Source organism: Trifolium pratense, linkage group LG2 (genome assembly GCF_020283565.1).
Source record: "Trifolium pratense cultivar HEN17-A07 linkage group LG2, ARS_RC_1.1, whole genome shotgun sequence".
In the NCBI taxonomy this organism is placed as follows: Eukaryota; Viridiplantae; Streptophyta; class Magnoliopsida; order Fabales; family Fabaceae; genus Trifolium; species Trifolium pratense.
Genome location: NC_060060.1, coordinates 47,036,306 through 47,062,645, shown reverse-complemented (window position 1 = coordinate 47,062,645; position 26,340 = coordinate 47,036,306). Strand labels below are relative to the sequence as shown.

The 26,340-nt window shown below is 31.6% G+C and overlaps 4 protein-coding genes across 9 annotated transcripts; all 4 read right to left on the bottom strand.

Annotated features, from left to right (window-relative positions):
* Positions 1–651: 651 nt before the first annotated feature.
* On the bottom strand, positions 652–3,895 carry LOC123905928 (pentatricopeptide repeat-containing protein At1g12300, mitochondrial-like). 2 transcript variants are annotated; one of them, XR_006808635.1, is made up of 3 exons: positions 2,049–3,895; positions 1,812–1,908; positions 652–1,269 (listed from the first exon to the last, which is right to left on the bottom strand). XR_006808635.1 is itself a non-coding variant. In XM_045955736.1 (1 exon), exon 1 carries the CDS (start codon positions 3,796–3,798, stop codon positions 2,167–2,169), a length of 1,632 nt encoding a protein of 543 aa, XP_045811692.1. In that variant the 5' UTR covers positions 3,799–3,895; the 3' UTR covers positions 1,929–2,166. The 2 variants fall into 2 exon arrangements, 1 of the variants encoding a protein (XP_045811692.1); XM_045955736.1 differs by lacking the exons at positions 652–1,269; positions 1,812–1,908 and having other exon boundaries at positions 1,929–3,895.
* Positions 3,896–6,214: 2,319 nt separating this feature from the next.
* Positions 6,215–8,294, bottom strand: LOC123904810 (casein kinase 1-like protein 3; the record flags this gene model as incomplete). The annotated part of the gene is made up of 8 exons (XM_045954421.1): positions 6,215–6,454; positions 6,834–6,960; positions 7,066–7,153; positions 7,260–7,320; positions 7,398–7,459; positions 7,629–7,699; positions 7,799–7,894; positions 8,169–8,294. Coding segments are annotated over 8 exons (744 nt in total), but the record flags the coding sequence as incomplete, so codon positions are not given.
* Positions 7,916–9,779, bottom strand: LOC123905927. 5 transcript variants are annotated; one of them, XR_006808634.1, is made up of 6 exons: positions 9,387–9,769; positions 9,169–9,262; positions 8,865–8,966; positions 8,709–8,740; positions 8,354–8,427; positions 7,918–8,171 (listed from the first exon to the last, which is right to left on the bottom strand). XR_006808634.1 is itself a non-coding variant. In XM_045955734.1 (5 exons), exons 1-4 carry the CDS (start codon positions 9,593–9,595, stop codon positions 8,362–8,364), a joined length of 471 nt encoding a protein of 156 aa, XP_045811690.1. In that variant the 5' UTR covers positions 9,596–9,779; the 3' UTR covers positions 7,916–8,171; positions 8,354–8,361. The 5 variants fall into 5 exon arrangements, 3 of the variants coding, with proteins under 3 accessions (XP_045811690.1, XP_045811689.1, XP_045811691.1); XR_006808633.1 differs by having other exon boundaries at positions 7,918–8,214; positions 9,387–9,768; XM_045955734.1 differs by lacking the exon at positions 8,709–8,740 and having other exon boundaries at positions 7,916–8,171; positions 9,387–9,779.
* A 1,153-nt stretch (positions 9,780–10,932) lies between these two features.
* On the bottom strand, positions 10,933–13,852 carry LOC123905926 (putative pentatricopeptide repeat-containing protein At1g12700, mitochondrial). The gene has a single exon (XM_045955732.1). The coding sequence runs from the start codon at positions 13,542–13,544 to the stop codon at positions 11,868–11,870; it is 1,677 nt and encodes a 558-aa protein (XP_045811688.1). The 5' UTR covers positions 13,545–13,852; the 3' UTR covers positions 10,933–11,867.
* Positions 13,853–26,340: the final 12,488 nt, after the last annotated feature.

The window sequence follows — 26,340 nt, the reverse complement described above, 5'->3', positions numbered from 1 at the left end:
ATCTAAGTTGAAGGATTGAATCATTCCATCGTATGTCAGAGATGCATTCATATTTTCTTTATACATCAGAGTAATTGTTATTGTATTATTTCGTAAACAAACTACATATTACCACATTTCTCAGAGTAAAAAACTCTAATGGAAGTCATGTCCTTGGATAGATCTTTAGGTAAGCCAATGACAACAGAACGAAAGGCCAACATTCCCAAGTAGACATATATAAACTTTAAGACAGAAAGTTCCAGTAACAAACCACAGGCCATCATAGGTAAGTAAGGTTATTACTTTTCATTATCAGTGTTGTCAATCGCGGGTCTTGGAAAATAGCGGTTTGTTAAAAATCTGTGACGCCAGCATTTGCAACACTTCGTACTAAATAGCGAAACGCAGAACAATAGTGATTAATTAAAATTCTGCTACGCAATAGAGCCACTATAACAGCAGTTTAACAACTTTGCGTTATTGGTCTCTTCATGTGGTCTAAAACTAGCTTCAAGACATTTGATGTGTCTATTCGAAAGAAGGAGAAAAATTGACTTTTAACCAGATATTTTTCACCTCATTTTTTTAGATTTAGGGACAGAAAATATTCTAAAATAACATAGTATTATTTCATCCCTTTGAGCCTGAAAGAAAGGAAGAGTTAGTAAACATACCCCTATCTTGCATATGGAGAGAACCTGAGCTCACAGAATATGGCAGCTTTGTGAATATATTTGCATGATAAACTTCACAGTCGGCTAAAATAGAATAGAGTTACAGTCCAAATGAAATTCAAGAATCATAGAAGGCCAGAATACATCTTGTGGTAAAGCTTTAAATATGATGTTACATTATTACTAGCAACATAAGGACGTCTTAAACACAGTTCAGTTCACCCAAAAAATAACAGTTTGGTTTGGAAAAAAAATTGTATGACAACAGTTCGGTTCGAAATTAAGAACTGGTTCACCGAACCATTAATCCGGTTCAGTTCGGTTCGGAGGAAGACTATAGCATTTCGGTTCAGTTCTTCTGAACCATTGTTATGGTTCGGTTTAGTTATCTATCTGAACTGAACAGTCCTAGCCCAATTATAAAATTATTTTCAGACCTTATATTATATAACATGAGACTCTTAACACACTCCACCCACACTCAGGAATGAACATCTAGAGCGTAACTTGAGTGGTCCGATAGAGCGCAACAAACCAGATTAAACACAATATGTACTTCAAAACAATCAGAGTAGGTACTAGATAGATCATCAAGTTCTAAAATGCTTGCCACCTGCATAAATTTGCAGTATCGTCTCAGCATAACAGGCTGAAGCCAAATGCACTCACTACTGGAAAATACACATTTTAAATCAGACATTTTAAATCGGTTACAAAAAACCCAATTTAAAGAACTAGTGTTGTGTTATTAGTTACATCACTAAAGTAACTAGCAACTAATGTAATTGAAAAACAATTAGTTACTGAATATAACAGAATTTATGAGAAATAATCCGTGCAGCTGTAGAAACATCAACAATCATGTGAACACTACAGAATGCAACACAATAGAATCCAATGTGTTACATTGAAATAATTGTAAAACATATTTTACATACATTAAATAGTTGAAAGACGTAAAGCTAGCCGAAAGGTTAACCTAGTATTTATTCTTTTTATACCCCGAAGCTTCCAAAATTATTATTTATGTTCTGAAGTGGCAAAAAAGTAATGATATAAATCCCTCAAAACGTAAAAGAAAAGGAAGAGCTCATCCAAAAGAGAAAGATACAAAAACATAAAGTGTCAAATCAATATATGAAAGCAAGTACTTACATGTTTAGCATTGATGACTCGTGAGATAACTAGTACATTTGACTGGGAGACGATGGAATATGATTTGCACAGCTTGGTCGTATCAATGAAGAATAAACTAGCAAAATATGGGGAAAATTGAAAGAACAGCAGATGTTCATCAAGTATAAATTTACAACGGAAATTGGACTAATTGAAACAATAGTAGAACAGGAAAAACAACAAGTTGATTAAAAAAAAGACTTTGCTGATGCTAACCAAGAATCCTTAAGCTGAGTGAGGACTGAGAAGTATCATATCCTCAAAATACTGAGCTCGTGTATATCCATTCCTGCATTAGAACCAATTGAAACTTTTACTCAAACTGGTTCTCCTCTTACATTAGACCACTGCCAATCATTTCATGTAAAAGTTTCAATGCCTTATCATTCTCATCATTTTCAAAGAGAGCAAGGATAATTATTTCATAAGTTATAGCATTAGGAACACAGCCATTGTCTTCCATTTTTAACAGTAGGGACTCAGCATCATCAAACAAGCCCTCAGAACAAAGACCATGGATCATAATATTATATGTGGGGACTGTAACATTGTAGCCTTTAATCAAAAGATCATTAAAAATCACTTGTGCGTCCAGAAATCTCCCTTGTTTGCAAAGTCCAACCATGAGTATATTGTATGTGTGCATATCTGGTTGAATGCCTTTGTCTTTAATTTTCTTGACCAATGCAATTGCCTTATCAACATGATGGTTTTTACATAAAGCATGTAATAAAGAATTGTAAGTGATTACATTGGCAGGTTGACCCCTATCTTGCATCTCAACAAGAAGCTCCCAAGCATGAGAGATTCTCCCTGATTTGCACAAACCATCAATTAGAGAACTGTAAGTTACTGTATCAGGAATAATCTTATTGTTTTGCATTTCTTTGAAGAGATTCGTGGCTTCATCCATCATTTTAATTTTACACAGCCCATTAATCACGACACTATAGCAATTAACATTGGGCATCACTCCTCTTTGGGCCATACTGTTGAATATAACTTTGGCCTTATTCACTTCATTGATTAGGCAATACCCATCCATTAATGAACTGTATGTAGCAACATCAGGTTCCACGCCTGCTTTCATCATCACAGCTAATACATTTTTAGCTTCTTTCACCTTCCCTTCTTTGCATAGAGCATCAACCAGTGTAGTAAAAGTATAAACATCTGGGTTGATGTTTTTCAATGGCATTTCATGGAACAAATCAAATGCTTCTTTCAATTGACCAACAATGCAAAATCCATATATTAGAGAAGTGTAAGTGAAAACATCAGGAGAAATATTCTTTGCAATCATTTCAGAATATAAATCGTAAGCATCTCTTATAAACTTATCTTTACACAAACTGTCAATAATTGTGGTGTACATCATTGCATCAGGTTTGACCAATTTCCCTTCAATTTGTCTTAGAACTTGCAAGGCAGCCCTTGTTTCTCCAATTTTACACAGTCCATTGATCAAGGTCCCGTAGCTAACTTGGTTGAGGTGAAATCCATGTGCAATCACATGGTCGTGAAAATGCAGTGCTTCCTTGACCTTACCGTTGAAACACAGACCATTGATAAGAGTATTTAAGGTTATGACATTGGGCTGATAACCCAACTTGAGAATCTTAGCTAATATAGAAAATGCAAAAGACATTTGAGGAACGTGGCAGTAACAATTGATCAAGATGTTGAAAGTAACAATATCTGGCCTAATTCCATTAAATTCCAATTGGTGAGAAAGTGAAATAGCAGTGGGGTAATGTTTCATCTTAACAAGGGAAGCTAAAATCTTGCAAAATTCAACAATGGATGGGGTTGGATTCATACGAAGCATGCGGTTGAATGAGGAAATAGCATCATCAGCATTATTATTATTAACATGAAATGGAGAGTGAGAGTATAATCGCCTTAAGAAGGAAACAGAAAAAGAAGAAGAAGAAGAAGATCGAAAGGTGAACCTTAAGAATGACATTTGAGCGATGATTGAGGAGAGGAATGTCTATCAGAGAGAGTTTTGAGACCAACAAACGGAGCTTCTTCAATTTAGGGTTTCAACCCATTTCAATTGATTATCAATTTTAGAAATTCAAAGAGTATATATGAGTTGACTTAAAAACAAGAATCAACCGATCGTTAGTTGGTTCAGTGGTGATTGGTGCTGAACTTGGTAGGGAGGACCGCGGTTCGATCCCCCACAACTGCGATCGGGAGGGGGCTGGAACCACTTGATGCCAGAACTGACCCCCCGAACCAGATTCAACTGGTGGTGAAAAGCCGAAAAAAAAAAAAACAAGAATCAAATATTGTGACAAAAAATATTTAAAGGACTAAAATATGCTAAAAAGAATACAGGGACTAAAAGTAAAATTTTAAATATTTATAGAGATGAAAAATTTCTTTTAACTCTTTTATAAATATATTTTTTATCCGTGCTTGGCACGGGTCCGGATACTAGTTTTCTTCAATTTAGCGATGATGTAGAGTATATATACACGGTTAAATTTAACTGAATTCGAACATCGAACACTCCATTTATTCATATTTGAAAAGAAAAAATTCTAGTCACTAGACTATTATAAAAAAATTGAAATTATATTAAACTATATATGTTCAATGTCCAATAAACACATTGAAAATTGAATTTCTAAAAATTAAAAAAATAAATAAATAATTGACGTAAAATTCCATCTTTAAATTCCTTAATTATTGAGTATTTTAAGTTGGATGTACAAAAAAAAAGTATTTTAAGCTGGTATCACCCTTAAATTATTTACTTTCATTTCATTGTTGTGTTGTTTGTGAGATCAAAGGCAAAATGACTAAACTAGATTTTGGTTAAATTAATTTTTGTAAAAGTAATTTTAATTAAAAGTGAATTTACGTTCGTGTTTTTATAAGTGAAAATTGAAAAATAAATTTAAGCAAAGTATATATGTTTGCTACTCTTTGAAATCTAAGTTGAAGGATTGAATCATTCCATCGTATGTCAGAGATGCATTCATATTTTCTTTATACATCAGAGTTTTGTTATTGTACTAGGGTGTTACCCGTGCGAATACCCGTGCTTCGCACGGGTGGATTAAATTTAAAATTAAATTTTTATAATATCAATGATAAGAATTTTGGGAGATTAAAACTTAGATTAAAATTATGATGTATCATTGAAAATATTTCTGTGTAATTATTTTATGATAAATATTTTGATTATTAGGGATGACAATGGGTAAGGTATGGTAAGAGTACTATGATACTTATTCTCATACCCGCACGTTGAAAAAATACATGTATCCATTCTCATACCCGCTTGGGTACATAAGTATCCATATCGTACCCGCTACCCGCATTTTTACGAAAAATTCATCGATCAATTATAAAATATCACATAATTTTAAGAGAATTAAAAAAAAAATTAAGCGATTTTAATGTCGGCTAATGAAAATTATAAACAAAATCATTACCAACCTCATGCTAAAATTCATATATTTGTTGATATATTCACATTGAGTTTGCATTATCTTATAAATAAACATTTTTATTAAAAATGTATAAGGTTTAATAGAGTTTTATTTTTTAAAATTGATATACATATATTATTATATAATAATATAAATAAAATAAATAGATATATATTATGTGGGTATGTGGTGGGATATAAAATAAATTGATACCTGCACCCATACTCGCTCATTTTTATGGGTAATTACTCATATCAATGCTCGTATCCAAATGCGGGTTTTACTCTACCCATTGCGGGTATTTTGTCCGGGTGCCCACTGTGGATGGGTCAAATTTTCATCCTTATTGACTAATCATATTTAAGAGACACGTAGTAAAGAGAATACACAATATTTTTTAATAATTATTGCCTATCAATTGTTTTGCAACTATAATAAAGAAAATACACAATTTCTTATTTAAAAAATACACAATTTTTGTTTTTTGAGGTAGAGCTGTTAAAATGGACTAACTTGTTTGGTTGTCTTGCCAAACCCAAATATATATAGAGTTTGAACCTTAAAATATTAGCCCGATTATTTTTTATGACTTTTAGCCCGATCATAAAATTCAGTTTAAAATACGGGCTAGCGCATATGGGACACATGTAGCCCGTTATTTGTATAAAGCAAAATAAAAAAAATAAAATAAAGTTTGTGAATATAAGATAATGCATTATCTTATATCGTTTTACCTCCAGTGTAAGATGCAGTAGTTTCTATGATGCATCTTAACCCTCAAGTTATGGCATGAACATTGTAAAAAATTTCATGAAATTGTTAGATCAAGGAAAAATAGGTTTAGTACTCAAAACAAGATTCCATATAACAATTTCAACACGCAGAAACAAAAATTCACAAAGCATAATAGAGCTCAACAAAGAGAAAAACTAATTGAGAGAAAGATTGATTATTTCGAATTGATACAATGAGAAAAGTTGATTACAATAAGTGTAAGGTACACTTTATACAATGATCCTAACTAAGTTTACTAATCTTCACAAACTTTCAAAATGGAAATTCAAACTCGGCAAATTAAGGAATCACGCACAATTGATAGATTATGTTCCTTTGCCTGTTGAATCTCCTGATATTTTAAAATCGTCCAGTCATATAAATAGTCAGCCTCATATCCTGCCAAACAAGATTCAATTGCATTATTAGATGACGTATATATAAGAATTGAATTACGTATCGGTTTAGTATTTGAAATTGTAGGAATCAGACACTTCAGTCTCTGAAATTAATGAAATTAAAACCCTCGACCGTATGAAGACCTTCTGGAACAGTCAATTTAGTCCAATAAAACTGTCTCGGAAGGACCAATGATATCGAGAATTATCAACTTCACAGACCAAATTGCCCGGGACTTGGACCAGCTTTAATCTTAACTATGCAAACAATGATACAATGACATTTAATGGCAATCAGACAAAATTAATCAACCAACGTTTATGCAAATTGACATCTTAAACAAATCATTACTTGTGCATGATAAACATTCAGTTAATACCTTTAGAAGTGAACAATTCACGAAACAGGCGCTTCAAATATCCATAATCTGGTCGTTGATCAAATGACAAGGAGCGGCAATAATGAAAGTAAGACGCAAACTCCATGGGATATGACTTGCAAAGTACCTAAGAACAAGAAGTTTGTAGTCACGAAACTATTTTAGATGTACTTTTTCACTTATGTTCAATTCCGGAGCGAGTATGTAACAAGGGGAAACAAGATGCGCATACCTCAACACGAGTTGAGAACTTCATGTCGTAAAATTTTTCATATTTTTGCATTCTGGTGGCAGCTTGCAGACCCTGCCAAGGAAGGCTAAAATGCAAGAACCATATAGTTAAGCCCTACATTTACCTAAAGAAACTCGGAGCAACTGATAGTCACAAAAAGTGGTGACAGTACAATCATTAGGGTGAGACGTCTTCCTCTTAAAAAGTACAAAAGAACATAGCCAAGAGACTCCAAATCATCTCTGCGACTTTGCTCTGAAGAAGTAAAACCAAAATTTAGAGAGAAAATTGTTGGTTACATATAAAGAAGGCGAAATTCTTTAAGTACTCACCAATTCCTTTATGAGTATTGCAACTTGCATAACACGCTGTTCCTGTTAAGTTTTTGTTCTCTCTGGATGAATTTATCAAAGTAAAACAAAACATTAAGGCATAAGACACTAAAAATGAATCCAAAATTCAAAATGAATTTAATTCATTAACATGTTATCATGTAAATGAATTTAATTTTCATCAAGAGAAAAGACTCGCAACAGAAAAGTTGAAACAGAAAATTCTTATACCTGTAAGGGATATGCCTGTAACTGATAGGATCCATATATCCTTTTGAAAGTCCAAAATCAATCATACAAACCTGCGAGGGTAACATATTTCATAAATTATCATATATTAAAAATTGGAAGTATAAAGAGGAATTATACATAGGAAAAAATATACTAATTAAGCTAGCTACCTGAGTTGCTTTCTTCCCAAGACCCATGAGGAAATTATCTGGTTTGATATCGTTGTGCAGTAATCCCTTCGAATGTAGAAACTCTATCCTCATAAGCTGTATTCAGAGAAATAAAAAAGGCTTATTCTATGTATGGATCAACTTATTTTAGTTTATCTACTGACATAAGTATTTCTGTGGCTATTTGGAAGAGCTTGTGAAAACAGCTTATTACATGTCCACAAGCTGTTTTCAGTCGAAAACAGCTTATATGAAAACAGTTTGAGTTTATTTTATCTTTCTTTATAAAAATAGCATATACATAAGCACTTATATGATATGTGTTCCTGCTATAAATATGTAACAAGTCATGAAATGAATGAATGATTACCATCTGATCAGCCAACATCAAAACCGATTTTAGCGAAAACTTGCCACTACAGTAGTAAAGGACGTCATCGAGACTCGGTCCCATAAGTTCAAGGTATACGAAATACAAACATAAATACTCTGATAAATTTCATGATTTTCTATCAGATTGAAGAATGAATGAATAACCCAAACGACGTGACGTACCTGGAGATTTAGAGCAAACAATCAAAAGCAAGAATGGTACCAGATGGTCTATAGTGTAACTTTAACCATGGAAGCTGCAAAGAATCAACATACACAAAAACGAATGGAAAATATCCATTAATGACAAACACATAGAAGCAAATCTTGGTGCTGAAACCACATCATGTATCGTGATAAAAAAAAACAAACACGTTGAGTTCACAAACAGCAAATACAATACAACATGTAACTAAACAAAGGGTTGAATCAAATTTTGATTTAAATCAATGAAATAACTCCATTGTTAGATGAAAAAGAAACAAGATACAAAATATACAAAATAGAATAACAAATAAAACAAGAAATAAATTCAAACCTTGAAATGAAACAAAGAATTAATATCAAATCCTGCAAAAGAAATAAAAATCACAAATAAACCCTTCAATTAAACGACCAAACAACCAAAACACACAAAATCTAATGAGAAGGAGAAAGAATAAATAAGGATAAAAATTGTAAAAACAATACACACCTTGGCATCAACCACAAACAAAACATAGACAAGTCTTTCCTCCAACTTCCTCTGAAACAGGTATAGCAGCTGCTTCCGAACAGTAGTGTGAATTTTTCCACCCTAGAATTTGAAAAACGAAATCACCACCACAACAAACAAAAAAGATCGAATAACAAAAATCTCAAACAATATGTAAAAAACGAAATCACCACCACAACAAAGCAAAAAGAATAACAAAAATCCCACACAACACAGCATAACAAAGAAACACAAAAATCAACAATAAATGAACCATAAATCAACAATAAAACAAGAAACAAACCTTAGCATCAAGAAGAACCATTCCCTCAGATAACCAGTCACCTCCCAAATCCTTGTAACCCTGACCTTGAAACGCCAAGAAGTTCTTCCCGGCACTGCATAGTACAAAAAATGGAACAAAATCATGATCAAGCCAACAGGAAAACACATGAATCAACCACAATCCCAAAACCGAACAATAAATAAAAAATCATCAATAAATAAAGCAAGAAAATAAACCTTGGAATCAAGACGAACTCAGATAACCAGTTACCTCCCAAATCCTTGCAACCAGTCTGAGACAAACCTACCAGCCATCTGAGACAACCCCAAAACAAACAACAAAGAAAGAGAGAGAGAGAGAGAGAGAGAGAGAGAGAGAGAGAGAGAGAGAGAGAGAGAGAGAGAGAGAAAGCGAATGAATGAAAATGAAACCCAAACCCATCCATATATATCAAAAAGGAGACAAAGGAAATCGAAAAGGAAATTGAAAAGGAGATCAAAAAGGAAATTGAAAAGGAGATAGAAATCGAAAGTTTTCTGCACAAACCTTTCCGCCGAATCCAGACGAACCCAAAAGGAGAACGCGAAAAGCTTACAGAACGAAAAGGGAACGAAGGAGACCTGAGGAGAGGCGACGCGGGCGTGAAGGCCACGCAGCAACTTGCAGCCGAATTGATGCGTGAAGGCCACGCACGAGGGAGGGCTCTTAGCTCCCATTCGGTTCAATCCCCTTGTAAGAATTATTGATTATTTGGTAAGCAAACTACATCTTACCACATTTCTCAAAGTAAAAAACTCTAATGGAAGCCATGTCCCTGGATAGATCATAGATCTTTAGGTAAGCCAATGACAACAGAACGAAGGTCAACAATCCCAAGTAGACACATATAAACTTCAAGACAGAAAGTTCCAGTAACAAACCACAGGCCATCATAGGTAAGTCAGGTTATTACTTTTCATTATCAGTATTGTCAATCACGGATCTTGGAAAATTCGGTTTGTACAAAGGAAGAGTTAGTAAATCAGTCTTCATAACATACCCAATACTTGCATATGGAGAGAACAAGTCTTCATAACATACCAAAAACACAGAATATGGCAGCTTTGTGATAACATTTGCATGAAAAACTTTCAGTCAACTAAAATAGAATAGAGTTACAGTCCAAATGTAATTCAAGCATCATAGAAGGCCAGAATACATCTTGTGGTAAAGCTTTAAATATGATGTTATATTATTACTAGCAACATAAGGATTTCTTAAACACAGTTCGGTTCACCCAAAACAATGGTTCGGGAAAAAACTGTATGACAACAGTTTAGTTCAGTTCGAAACTAAGAACCGGTTCACCGAACCATTAATCCAGTTCAGTTCGGTTCGGAGAAGACTATAGCATTTCGGTTCGGTTCTTCTGAAACATTGTTATGGTTCGGTTTAGTTTTCTGTCTGAACGGAACCATGAACAGTCCTAACACCCACTTATAAAATTATTTTCAGACCTACTCTTAACACACTCTACTCACGCTGAGGAATGGTAGCATTGAGACAAGGAAAAGAACTAAGGGCCCATTTGGATTAGCTTATTTTTGAGCTTATGCAAACATCTTATGTAATATAAATTAGGTTTTATGCTATTTTATAAGTTCACACTAGTAAAAATTGTATTTTTATAAACTAATTTATCATAAACTATCTTGACAAACTTATAATAATACATAAAAATTGCATAAGCTCAAAAATAAGTTAATCCAAACGAACTCTAATTGGCCTTACAGCTGTAACAGAGTAAGCGGATACTCCAGAACCATGGCAATTGTTGATTCAAACAGAATATTTTCCAGAACCTTTCCTACCCTATTACAGAATTTAAAAAGAAAAGGAATGAGCTTAGATTAAGAGTGTGAAAAATCTATACACTGTCAACGCATATTCATTAAATCCTAACGAAAATATAATGACAAGACTCTAAATCTTAAATGACATTGATGTAATATGAATGCAAATACAGAGAGAACTATAACAAAAATCACACAAACAGTCTGGCTTCAGCCCTCATTGATATAAATAAATAAAAAACACACACAAACAGTGACCAACAAAAATCTTAAATGACAAAAAATCACCAATTACAAATAACTTTTACAGATTAAATTATATAGATCAGTTAATTTAACATGTTCAACTTCAAGCCTAGGTGAATAGGGAAGGACAAAGGAACCTTTATATCACTACCTAACATAAAAAAGTTGTTAATTCACAAGTAGTAAAGTCTTCACTGCAAATTTCAAGCTCATATAGGGTAATAGAAGTTGGTTCAATACAATGGAAACAACATAAAGGTAGGACAAGAAAAGAAAAATCGCATAACCAATAAACCAACACAATAACAACTACAATTGCACGAGTTTGCTATTTTTTTTTTCTCAATGCTGAAAAGAATATATTAAAAAGCACAAGGCGTACAAAAAAAATAAAAATGTAGTATAAAATACAAGATACCGAAACAGGCCCCTAAAATGCTTCCAAGGGGATGGTCAATCCTAGTCTCCAAAAAATCAAAACCTGCTCCTAAAATATTTGACTCCTGCAGAAATTTGGAGTATCATCTCAGCATAACAGGCTGAAGCCAAATGCACTCTTACAACATAGCACTGAGTCGTAAGTTACGGCATCAGGAATGATACCATTATCCTCATTCCTCCTCTCCTACCCAAAACAACTTACTGCGTTTTACTCTTATAGTAGAGACCTTTAGAAATCATTTCATGTACAAGTTTATCTGCCCTATCTCTCTCACCTTTTTGAAAGAGAGAATCAATAATCGTTTCATAACTTACAACATCAGGAATGCAACCATTGTCTTCCATTCTTGATAATAATGCAAGTGCTTGATCAAACAAGCCCTCCTTACAAAGCCCATTTATCATAACATTATACGTCCAAACAGTTACATTATAGCCTTTAGTCAAAAGCTCCTGAAAAATCACTTGAGCGTTCTTAAGTCTTCCACCTTTGCATAGTCCATCAATTAGTATATTGTATGTGCAAACATTTGGCTGAATACCTTCGCCTTTAATTTTATCAACAAATCCAATTGCCTTGTCAAGTTGATGATTTTTGCACAAAGCATGTAATAAAGAATTGTACGTGATTACATCGGCAGGTTGACCTATACCATGCATCTCATCAACAAGCTCCAATGCAAGAGAGATTTTCCCCGATTTGAACAAACCATCGATAAGAGTACTGTAAGTTACTGTATTAGGTTCAATCTTCTTGCTTTGCATTTCTTCAAAGAGATTCATGGCTTCATCCATCATTTTTATCTTGCATAATCCATTAATCATGATATTGTAGCTCCGAACATTAGGAGTCACTCCCTTATCGGCCAGAGTGTTGAATATATTTAGGGCATCGTTCACTTGATTAACTAAGCAATACACGTCCATTAAAGCATTATAAGTAACAACATTTGGTTTTATACCATCTTTCATCATCATAGCCAACACATTGTTAGCTTGTTTCACATTTCCTTCCTTGCAAAATGCATCAATCAATGTACTAAAAGTATATACATCTGGGGTGATGTTTTTTAATACCATTTCATCAAACAAAGCAAATGCTTCTTTCAGTTGACCAACAATACAAAATCCATTGATTAGAGAATTGAAAGTGACAACATTAGGAGAAATTCTCTTTGTGCTCATTTCAGAATATAACTCATAAGCATCGGTTACAAATTTATCTCTACACAAACTATCAATGATTATGTTATGCATTACCACGTCGGTGTTGACCAATTTCCCTTCAATTTGTCTCAACATTTGTAGGGCGGCTCTAGTTTCCCCCGTTTTACACAAGCCATTAATCAAAGTCCCATAACTAACATGATTCAACTGAAATCCGTTTGCCAGAAGATGGTAATGAAAGTGCAATGCTTTCTGAACATGGCCACTAAGACATAGACCTTTAATAAGAGTGGTGAAGGTTATAGTATCTGGTTGATAACCCAACTTGAGAATCTTTCCCAATACAGAAAAGGAAAAAGTAATTTGATGACTTAGGTGACAATAACAGTTTATCAATATATTGAAAGTAATTAAGTTAGGGGTAATCCCCTTGAATTCCATTTGACGATAAAGGGAAATAGCAGTGGTGTAATGGTTTTTAGTCTTAACAAGGGAAGTTAAAATCTTGTTAAATTGAACAATGGATGGGGTAGGATTCTTACGGAGCATGTAATGGAATGAGGAAACAGCATTTTTAACAGCAATATCATGATTGGGAATGAATGTAGAGTGAGAGTATAATCTCCTTAAGAAGAAGGGAATAATAAAAGTGGGAATAGAAGAAGAAGAAGAAGAAGAAGAACCAAACCTGAACCTTAAAAGCGACATTTGATCGAATGTCTCTGTGTATCAACTCTCAGAGTTTTGAGACGAAACAAACCGAGCTTTTAATTTAGGGTAATCGCCTCCCTTAAGAAGGTAATAAGTAAAGTGAGATTTTAACAGTGTTTTCAGTTTTCACACCAACAAAACACAGAGCTTCAGCGTAAACCTCACCAAATTAGGGTTTTTCGCCCCAAATTCAATTTAGTGTATGTTTGGTTCCGCGTTGGGGAGACTAAAACGCATGTTTTTAGTGTCAAACGTTATTCACATCAGTTAGAACGTTGTTTGGATGTCTGCTTCAAAATTGATTCTTGCTCTGTAAAAGCGATTCCAGTTGAAGCGTAGCTTCTGCGAATGATATAAGGAGAGTGTATTAGATTGAGATTTTATGAGACAATTTTGGCAAAAAAAAATTTGATGATTTTATGAGATTTTGTTGGACTATATTTATTTTGTGAGATTTTAAAAAAAAAATTATAAAGACTTTTTTACTATCAAGATTTTTAACACATGATTTGAATGGATTTTGAGAGATTTTTTCAAAAAAACTTTTTTACAATCAAGATTTCATAACACTTTATATATTGGGGTATATTAGGAAAATTTTAAAAGAATCAATAAATTTTAATAAAAGAAATTATATTTTTTTGGGAATCCAAAGATTTAAAAAAAAAAAAAAAACCTTACATTTTTTTTTACGTATATGTTTCTTTTTTTTTTGGTACATTTTTACGTATATGTTTCTAATCACCAATAAAAAGGTTATCACCACCACCATTGATGGAAAATAGAAGCAGATGAATGGGTGACGAAAAAAATTTGTTTGCCGTTATAATTAATCAAAACTTTGTAAAAAAGATGTAGAATTTGTTAAAATATTTTTTTGCAAAAAAATATATTTGATAGGTAAAGAAGAAGAAGAAAACCGGTATAATGATGATGAAAGTAAAAAGTCTTGAAGAGTTTGAAAAATTCTCACAGGGGTAATTTTGTAATTTATATATTCTAAAAAATCAAAATTTTACTAAAATTACAATATTTTAAAGTAAAATGATTATCAAAAAATTGACAAATAGGGATATTAATTTAAATTTTATAAAAAATTAAATATAATTCTTTTGCAATAGTAGTTTTATTATTTACGTATGAGATATATCATATATTTATTTGGCTTATCTAACATGTATATATTATTGAGTTATTTATTTGATCATGATTCATATAAAAATTAAACTTGATTATTTTCTCATGATTTTTATTTTAAATTATATAAAGTTATTTGATTACTTATTTATATTTTTTATTTATAAAATTCAAAGTATTACAAAATAATTTTAAAAAAATAACAATTGTTTTACAAGAGTAATTTTGTCAATTAAATATGTTATATATCTTATCATATTATTATGAGCAAGTATGTATTAAAAACAAAATATAATAGTTATCATGTTTGTTATCTTGTGTGCATCAAACATAAGATGTGATAACTGAGTATAACTGTTATCCTGCTGTTATCATATCATATTTTTATCCTGTTTTATATCATATCCTGTCACTATGCTATTCTGCGCACCAAACAGACCCTTAGATGAGTGGTTTTGAGACAGTTGAAAACGAGTCCATATTATTATACCATAGTTTTGTTTGGACCATTGACATATTATACCATAGTTTTGTTTGGACCATTGACTATGACATTTTATATCTTATTAATCTAAATGAATAATGACAAGGACTCAAGGAGAAAATAATTCAATTTCAGTAATTATTTTTCCAATTTAATTTTAAACCCATTGGTTCAATGATTTATCCCCACATGTCTATGCCACTAAGTGAGGTTTGATTTTGAAGAAGAGAGACAAGACAAACACATGGTGTAATTGAAAAGGGAAATGTGTCTTGGTCTCCAGTTTAGTAATGATATGCCACTTCTGTTTTTTATCTTTTCCTTTATCTCATTAGTGTCAACAATATCACTATATTAAGCAACAAAGCAACTTGCCTTTAGAATTAAGGGCAATTATTTTATTTTTATATTAACCATCTTTTTCTCAAGAGAAATTAACCAAATAATTCAGAATTCAGTCGCGAGGTAAATAAATTTATTTAAGAATTGTTTCTCATGCAATACTTTAGCCCAATTGTTCTTTTTGAAGTTATATGGAATCTGAAACAGATGTCACCATTTCTTAGAGTAAATGGTAATATTTATTACCAGTACTTCTGTTCCTTTTTAAGTGAGGTTTTAACATAAAAATCTCAATCAAAAGGATGTTAGAGACGAAGTTTCCAAACCTTGTTAAATTTCAATTGAGAGGTGACTTATATTGTAATTAAGAGACATCCTTTGATTATACAACAATCCACCAAACTTTTCCTCAAAGCTAATTCCTACTAAATCTTAATCCAACAATCTGTTTCTTTACCCCCATTTTTTTTTTCACTTACCGTGTTTTAGAAAAAATTGCTTCTATCTAGTTATATTACTATTAGTAAAGAAAAAACCTCTAGCTTGCAAATCAAGATATTAGACTCAAGTGGTTAATAAGTTTTCTTAGGACGAATCATTCGAAAGAACATGAGTTTGATTTTTTTTACTGGACTTTACTTATTTCACGTCCGAACACTATATTACTGGAGCTCTCATCCCTTAAAAACTAGAGGGTTAATACCAAAAAAAAAACTGCCTTGCAAAGAGAAGTACATCGAATGTGATGATGAATATTTATGGATATTAATTATAGAGAGAAATTAAAATAACATTTTATCAAAAATAACAAACTACTACATAGAATGTGATGCTTTAAATGAAATTTTAAGGGGAATTCTCGTACAATTTTAGTTCAAAAATATGGTAGGAAGATAAAAAATAGTTAAATTTTAAAATAGTGGGACCAAAATTAAAATTAAGCTTAAAATGACCAATATGATGTTGAAAGAGTTGACTTGACTTAAAATGATGTTGATATTCTTGAAGTTGTTAATCTTTTACTCGATGTACTTGAACTAGAGGTTGCTCTTTTTGTGAAAATTGTTGTTTAATTTTGATGTTTTGTTGTCAATTGAAGAATTTGAATTATTTTTAAAGTATGATTTTTTTTGTATGTTTAATTATTTATTTAAACAATGAAATTTTATTTATATAATTATATTAAAAAAATTATACAGACGTACCCGTATCTTAGTTTTTTTCTAAAAATGTTGTATTTCGTACCAGTACCCGTATCGGGTACCGATACCGTACCCTGTAACTATGCAATGTGTGTGCCTAATGGAGTCGAAGAGAGCAGAGAGAATTGCAATTAACTAAGTAATTGAGTTAAATGGTTAATGAGTCCCGACTTAGAATGAATCATTTGAAAGAAGAAAATAAAAGATGAAATTCTTGTGTAGAAAAAAACAATCAATGAACTTAGCTTCCGTGATAGGGGCATCACATTTTATATTCACTTAGAGGAGTGCTAGCAACACACTCCAATAACAAACACACTCTAACACACTCTCTTCTATTGGTTAAAATTTATATGGGTCCTATAAAAGTTATATGGGTCCACATTTTTTTATGGGACCCATGTGAATTTCAACCAATAAAAGAGAGTGTGTTGGAGTGTGTTTGTTAAAGAACGTGTTGCTAGCATTATTCATTCACTTATGCACTTTCAAAAGTGAAATTCTAAACAACAATATATAACATCGCTAAAATTTTAAATATTTTACGAGGTATTAATTAATTCACAATAAACCACTATATTCATATTAGGATTTACTAGCAAATGTCTCGTGAGTTTAGCTCAATTGACAGAACATTGCATTATATATGTAGGGGATGAAGTTCGAATCATGATTATCTCACTTATTCACCTTAAAAGTGGAATTTCTAGTCACTAGACGCTACTAGAAAAAAAAAAAAAACTTTACTAGCAAATTAACTATCATGATTAAAATGTTTCTTAATCAGTATCATTTGTTCTTTTGCAGAAGCTTCAAGAAGCAAGATTTGTCTATTGTTAAAATTCAATTGATGACAGATAGGGCCAATATTGTTATAGGTTACTAGGTCAGCTATGGAGTAGTCTGAATTAGCCTTGTCTGGCATTTTTCATGTGAATATTAATTTATATTTTTTACGGAATCATGTGGATATTAGTAATAAAGTGAGACAACTAAGTACAATATTAATTATGATTTATTTTATAGTACACATGATACTTATGCAGGGTTAAATAATTTATATTGTTAATTTTTTAGAAGTAACCATGTGATCCTTGATTTGCCAGGTACTATCAAGATCAAATTGATTAACTCGGCTTCATTTTCAACTCCTAATTAGTACTATGCTAATGCTAATTAAACTACCATTTGCATTCATGATGTTTAATTAGTTGATACTCCCTCCGTCCCAAAAAGAATGACCCATTTTGAATATATGCACTATTCATATATATTGTTTTGATCATATTTTTCTACTAATAAATAAAAATAAATATTAACATATAAGATGTTGTTAGATTCGTCTCGATGAGTATTTTCAAAATATCAATTTTTTATAATTTTTACTATTATACAATTAAAGATATTAGTCGCCAAAGTTATGCATTGACATGCGTGTTTCGGTCAACTGGGTCATTCTTTTTGGGACAGAGGGAGTACTAATGTTATAAAATTAGATACGATAGGTGAGGTGTAGCATTCATGAGGACTGACCTGGTGTCAAATTCGAGATGCAACAACTTTAGCAATAACATATCTTTGTGCAATTGTGTGTGAGGGTCATAGAAGAGAAATTTTTAGGTGTGTTTGAATTAGGGAAAAGAAAAACAAATTTTAATATCATACTCCTGCTCAAATGTTTTACTCCCTCCGACTCCCAATTTGATTGATACAGTTGACTGTTTCACGTATGTCGATGCATAACTTTGACGATTAATATTTTTAATTGTATAATAGGAAAAATTATAAAATTTTGATATTTTGACAATACTCATCGAGACAAATCAAACATCTTATATGCTAATATTTTTTTTTATGAGTAGAAAAATAAGGTCAAAACAATATGTGCGAATAGTGCACAACAGTCAACTGTGTCAATCAAATTGGGACGAATGAATATTAAACTAGTTCTTAATTTAATCTACAATATATAAAAAAATATTGTACTCCCTTCGGGACACACTATACTTTTATACCTTTTTAGATTCATTGAATAACTATTGTATCTTTAAATATAGATCAGATGTATTCATTATTCAATAAATCTAAAAAAGTGAAATGTTTCTTATAGGGTGCGTTTGATTCGTAAAACAGTAAGGACCGGACATAACAGTATAGGACAGAACAAGATAATACAGGACATGACAAAATTATATTGGAGAGAGAGATATGTCGATAATATTTTTATATTCGAAAATAAAATAGATATTTTAGTATTTTTATAATTGTACTGTGGACAAAAAGTTGTCATGTGGTTCAATGGGGAGCAAAAATTCTTGTTTTTGTCGTGTCCCTTGCTACCTAATCTGTCCAGTCTCATAACCAGTTTTAAATCAAACACGGTACAACAAAAGTTGTCCAGTTCAGTCCCTATTTTTTAGCGGATCAAATGCACCCATAAAAAGGACCAGATGGAGTATATTGTATTCTAGGTTCCGTTAACCTATAAAATATAAGTACCGTGCCCATAAAGGAATATTTCGCATGTAACTGAATATTTAATTGTGTGCATTTAAAAGAATTTTTTATCCTTGACCAAAAAAAAAAGAAGTTTTTATCATAAAAATTTAAATATTTTTCCTACGAATTTGTCATTTTTAAATAATGCAATTTTGGTCTTCCTATTTTGTGCAATTCTAGTTCCCAGTTTTAAAAAATTCAAGTATTTAGTCTCCACTCTTTATTTAACTTTTAATTTTAATGACATGACATATTCTTTAAATAACATGACACCCCATACATGTTTATATGGTTGTCATGTCATATCTAATTTTTTATTTATTATTTAAATCACTTTTAACTATTTCTTAAATTAAAAATTACGAAATAATATATAAACAACATAAAATTTAAACACTGAGACAATGATAATATATAGCCTTTGCTAAGAAGAATGCCTACATTGTGATTGTACAATACTCACGGCTCATACAAGCCAAAAAGGGGAAAATTTAAACAGAAACATCTTTTATATTATAAGCTTGTATACACAAGCAAATCTTAAACCCTAATTTGTTTTTTCTATTTTCCCTCCATTTTATTTTACAATTTTTATTAAAAAATAATACAATTTTGTTTTGACTAGGATTCGAACTCGCAACCCTTCAATGGAAGGCAACATTTCCAACCACTATGACAAGTATACAAATTTTGATTAAAATTATGTGCAATAATTGATAAGCACCATAAATTTTAAAATAATATCATATCAAAATTATTGTTGACTATATTATTCATCACGAAATATTTTTATGTCTTTCCTGATCAATGTTTTTTTTATCATGTGAGATTTGGAAAGTTATTATCACGTGTAATTTGAAAAAGTTATTATCAAACTCAATTCTACTAAATCAATTTTTTTTGCAATACAACTAAACACAATCATGGTCATGTCACTAATCACATTCATTATTTTAATTTTAACATTGCAGATTTAATATTAACCGATGATCAATTGATACAATATGCACTAGCAGACCAATTGTGATTTAAATTATGTCCACAAAGTGTTAAGCTCCATCAACTTTCATAGGAAAAATTTCATACGATAATTAAGCACCATCAATTTTCATTGCACAATTTAAACAATTCAAAACCGATAATCTCTTAGCGTCAAAAAAAAAACCAATAATCTCTTATCTCTTATATTATAAGTTTGTTAACATAAGTTAACCCTAAACCAAATTTTTTTCCCTCTCATTTTCTCTTTCTTTTTATTGCAGCTTTATATTCAAAAAATACAGATTTGTCTACGATAGGAATCAAACATGCATCCCTTACTTACAATAAAACATTTCAACCGCTAAAACATGTGCTTCAATTATGAAAGAATTTAGGAATCCTAATATGTTAACCATGTTTTCAATAAATTTGAACGGCTGAATTAATCACAATTTTTATTTATTTATGGATGTCTACTTAAGTTTATGTTCTTGATTGTGTCTTTAATTTTTTTTTAACCTTTAATTATCATCAATTTTTTAACCTTTAGTTATCAGCAATTTTTTTAAAATAAGTAAACAAAACGATGGGGTTCCAAAATTATTTAAAAAATATATATAATAAGCACATAAACAAATATAGAATAATTAGTCCATGAAATTCCCTATAATATTGTTATTAAAAATGCTCTTAGAATTTTTGTATTTTATTTTTTATTGTTACACATTACAGCTAATTAGACTCATGAAACGCATGGGTCAAAGTTCTAGTTATTGTAGAAATTTTAATCACACAAGCGCTAAAAGAGAATTTTTGGATCGAAGGGTAGTTAACAACACCATTAGTGAGTCTTTGGATCGACATGGAATCTATATATGACTAGTCTAATTTTAAAAAAATACAATAAAACTAAGTGTATATTTGAAAATGTGGGAAAAAAAATTTCAAAAAAAAAAAAAAACTAAAACCATAATTAAACAAAAAAAAAACCATTTTTGCAATGTTTTTTATATGTCAATTTTGCATTATTTGTGTGGAAAAAACCCGAACTCAATGGGTATAGGCGTGAGTGTTGTTTTGCCACCCGGACAATCTTTAGGTTTGAGTTTGAGTTTGGGTGATAATTTCGAGTGTGAGTTTGATGAGTGTCAAATCTGCACCCATAGACACCCGTTGTCATCCCTATTGATTTGATGTATCATTCCTTTTGCTTTATGTGATGGAGAAATGAAACCTATCCTCATTGGTCTCAATATCCATTGCCTATTCAGCACTTATGTCGACTCACTGCCACGTATATTATTAGTTCAGCATTGCTTCACAAAAAAAATAGGAGGTCCTCACAACTAGTGGATACAAATAATCAATCCAAAAGCTCATTGCAAATTAAAATTGAAGATTAAATATATTATAGAAAGGGCCATGTGAAGTGTTGAATTCAAATAAACAAACCTAATACTACATGGTTGATTAATTAAATAGTGTTGAATTTGTGAGATTTATTTATAAAAAAAACTGAAATAACTATAATTTTTTTTAATCCTCTGACTCTCAAGAGAAGAGGATACGATAATTCAGAGTTCGGCTGCGAGATAAATAAAGTTTGACTAAGAGTCTTTATAAATATTTAAAGATAGAAAAAAGTAACATTTGTTTTTAATTTTGTAGCTGATTTTTTATTTTTGGGTTATGCTAACCGGTGCCCCAGGGGCACTGGTTAAGGAAACAAAAAAAGAAAATTTTTAAATTGAAAATAATACTTTTTAGACTTTCGAGGCATTGACCGCACAAAATTCAATGTCATATTACTATATTTGCTTCCTTAAACAGTGCCCCGGGGACACTATTTAGCATTTTCCTTTATTTTTTTATGAAGATATTTTTTATTTGTATTGTCACGGGCTTCCATTGTTATTTTAATATTTTTAATATCGAGAGTTGTGATTTAAGCATATATATTTCTCATAAAAAAGTACTCTTAAAAATACTCTTTTTGACCAAAAAAACAAAAAACTCTTATATGACTATGATTTGTTAAAATAATTTAGAAAACCTATGAAATATATCTACGAGACTAATGCGGCAATGAATTATACATTTGAGAATTAAAATAAGATGAACACTTCGTTATACATATTATGTTAAATACTATTTGTGGACTAATCACAATTATCCAAATAAGCTGTATATTAATACATATCCACATAATATGTGTATCAAAGAATGAATCTTAAAATAATAGTGTGTTCAAATTTTTTTTAGTCAAATAGCCTAGTGACTAGAAATTTCATCTTTAAGGTGAATGGAATGACCGAAATTTGAACTCCAACTTCCTATATATATAATACATTGTTCTGTCGATTGAACTAAGCTCGACAGTTTGTCCAAAATTTTAATTACTTTTTTTTTTTGAAGGAAAATTTTTAATTACTTTTGTTTCATAAAAGACAAACAAATGTAACCATTACTAACGACAGTCTTTTTAATATATGACTAACGACGACGGTATATGTTTGTCTGAATCCAATAAAGTAGATATACAGAATCTAGAATCCTGGAAACAACATTTTTAAGAAAATGTTTTGTATCAAATATAAAAAGTGTTTTTAAGTCATATAATATTATTGTTTTTCCATAGTTAAAATGTAAGAAATTGTATTTTTATGTTTTGGTATTTCATCGATTTATTAAATATTAATTGGTTATATGACATATATCTTGATGGGTTAAATATGTTTTTGATTCCTATAGTTTCACAGAATTTTCGCTTTAGTTCTTGAAATTTATTTTCACACTTTTTAGTCCCTGAAATTTCATTAGTCAATGATTTTAGTCTCTACCGTCCACATGAGTTTAATGGAGGATGACGTGGCAGTGACGTGGCACTACCACGTGTATTTTTTTGGCTTGCTACATCACTAATCAATTTTTTAAAAAAAAAAATTTCAAAATTTTTTTCCGGTGTTTTTTTTTTTCAGTTTTTTTTCCGCCGGATTGAAGATGATTGTTTGCTTGCTACCGAGATTTCACGAATTGGCTGAGTGGGTAACGATAAACACAATCTTACTCTGTCTTTTTCGTTCATCCGTCGTGAGCGATTGTGTTGTCACTTGTCGTGCTAGAGTTTCTACAATGGTATGACGGTTGCGACCGGAAGGTGAGATAGAGAGATTTACGGAGTTCAGATCGGAGATACAAAGGAAGAATCGTTGGAGAGTAGCGACCGGGAAATCATCTTTACCGCGGCTTCACGGTGGGCGTCAAATGTTCCTGCTAAAGAACTATGGGGTTGATTCAGTGATGGATAATTAAATAGGTATATTGCTCTGGTTACTATTAATTTGGAACGTATCCTCCTTGTTGTTGTGAGTAGAGACTTATATAGTGTGAAAACAAACTTCAGGGATCAAAACGAAAATTCTGTGAAACTATAGGGACCAAAAACATATTCAACCCTATCTTGATTGTAGAGCTGTCAAAACGGGAGGCCCGACCCATTCCGGCTCAGTCGGGCTTCGTCGGGCTGGGCTAAAAAGCCCAAATAAAAAAGGGCTACCAAAATTAGTGCCTGAGCCCGGCCCGGGTTGTCGGGCTTTTGGGTGGGCAATGGTTTATTTTTTTATTTTACTCTTAGTGTTCAAACTCAACATCATAAATATGATCAATAATTCTCGCGCGTCCTATTTTTACTCATCCGCTACTTATATTATACATATAATTTATATATTATACATTTATATTATATATATATATATATATATATATATATATATATATATATATATATATATATATATATATATATATATATATATATATATATATATATATATATATATATATATATAATAATTCTCGCGTGCCGTATTTTTACTTATTCGCAATCTATAAGTTTCTCGCGCGGCCTATTTTTACTCATTTGCTACCTACAAGTTTCTCACGCCCTATTTTTACTCATCTGCTACTTACGAGTTTTTCGCACGTCGTATTTTTACTCATCCGCTACCTACGACTTTCTCGCCCTATTTTTACTCATATGCTACTTATGAGTTACTTGCGCGCTCTATTTTTACTCGTTCGCTACTTATGAGTTTCTCGCGTGCCCTATTTTTACTTATCCGCTACATACGAGTTTCTCGGGTGCCCTATTTTTACTCATCCGCTACTTAAGTAGTAAAAATGAGAAATTTGAGCAAAAAACACCGTCCGCTACTTAAGTAGCGGATGATATTTGAGAAACTCGGAGGACGACAAAAGAAATTCTTATAATACAAACTAAGTTCAAATCATCCAAAACAAATTATTTATTTATTTATTTTTGGTTTTCACCACCAGTTTAATCTGGTTCGGGGGTCAGTTCTGGCATCAAGTGGTCCTCCCTACCAAGTTCAGCGCCAATCACCATTGAACCAACTAACGATTGATCAAAACAAATTATTTATATTTATTTTTAATTTTTTTAATTATAATTTATTCGGGCTTGTGGGCCGCCCGTGACCCATTCTGGCTAGCCCATATTTTAATCGAGTTTTATCGGGCCGGGCTATAAAGCCAGGAAACAATTCGGGCTAGGATTTTCAAGACTCAAGCCCGGGAAAATATTGGACTTGGCGGGCCGGTCCATTCGGGCTAGCCCATTTTGACCGCTATACTTGATTGGTTTTGGAATATCCATATCATGGTGAGTGTGCTTAAATAGTGTAGTGTATAGTTGAATGAATTAATGACCGGTTGAACAATTCAACTCTTCATGAAAGAGTATGATTTGATACCTCGTGACTAGTTGGTAGAACTACTGCAACCCTACATGAATGGATACGAGAGAATTTCCAAAATATACTTGAAATGTAGTAATGGTTAGTTTAAAACAAAATGTATTTTGGTTTAGTCTTGAAGTCTTTTGAGAACAACAGTGAATCATAGCATTTTTTCATATTAACATTGCATGATATTTTTCAAGGATTATTTCCCTTCATCAAATGATACGAGTGTCTCTATAAATAGAGATACCCATGAGACAGAAAAACAAGAATCATATTCATGAGTCACAATTTTGTCTAAAATATTTCTAAGTTATTTCATTTTTCTCCGGTGCACGAGAGTAATCGAAGGAACTTTATTCTGTAAACTATCATTGATCAATATTTTTTATATGAGTGTGCAATTCATATCATGGTTTTCAAAGTATCCTGAAGGGGATTCGCCAGTTAACCCTTTTGCATCCAATTTGCATAAACTGGTGGGACAAATCGAACCTGAAACTTAGTGTGATACACACGCTTTGGAATTTATGTGCATCATCATCATGTTCGTCTTCAACTTCTTCTTATTCGAGTATTTGCAGCAGACTCCTCAACAAAAGTTCTCACAATGGATAGGCCCCATTTAATTTCCACTTTCTTTATAAATATATGCCTTAGGACATATGGACAAATGACTTGATGAATTTTAAGATGACGGTAACTCTTCTCGTGAGAGTTGTCATTGTATGCCTATTCATCGAGGCTTGAGCAAGAAGGGGTAGAAGATCATATTTGATAATCAATCAAGAGACACACTCAAAAGCATAACACAACATTAAGAGTAGATAGATAACTCAACTGTTTATCTGAGTTGAATTTAATATGTGACTTTATTTGTGTATTGAGAGTGATTCCAAATTAGTTGCCTTGACCATCAAGCTTTTTAATATTAATATTATTTCTTGACGGTTAAAGAATAGATAGATAACTCAACTGTTTATCTGAGTTGAATTCTATGCAATTTTATAATTTCTCACTTTTTTTTACCAAAATTAATTAAGCACTATATATAATTTCAAGTCTTTTTCACTCTAACATTTGAAACTTAATTTGTTAAAAATGATTGAAATGAAATTGGTAGGGGAAGATTGTCAATCAATATGACAACTTGTGATATATATCCACAAGAACAATGTTTTCTAAAAAAGAAAGGAAGAAGAAATACATCATGTATACGTGGAGGGGAAGAAAGGGCCCATAATATCCACAAATGAGTAATTTAAATATATATATAAAAAAGATACAATCCAATAATTAATACCTCACAAATACCACATATTAAATTCCATGCATACTCATTTACACGTCCACTTCAATTATAAATTCTTTTTTCGGTTAGCAACTAA

Excerpts from the sequence above, each read along its gene's own strand:
- LOC123905926 (XM_045955732.1), bottom strand. The coding sequence starts at position 13,544 with ATGTCGCTTTTAAGGTTCAGGTTTGGTTCTTCTTCTTCTTCTTCTTCT.
- LOC123905927 (XM_045955734.1), bottom strand. The coding sequence starts at position 9,595 with ATGGATGGGTTTGGGTTTCATTTTCATTCATTCGCTTTCTCTCTCTCT. Across the intron at positions 8,967-9,168 it reads TGGTTCTTCTTGATGCTAAG|GGTGGAAAAATTCACACTAC; the intron begins GTTTGTTTCTTG and ends TTCAAATTCTAG. Across the intron at positions 8,428-8,864 it reads TGTTTGTGGTTGATGCCAAG|CTTCCATGGTTAAAGTTACA; the intron begins GTGTGTATTGTT and ends GATTCTTTGCAG.
- LOC123905928 (XM_045955736.1), bottom strand. The coding sequence starts at position 3,798 with ATGTCATTCTTAAGGTTCACCTTTCGATCTTCTTCTTCTTCTTCTTTT.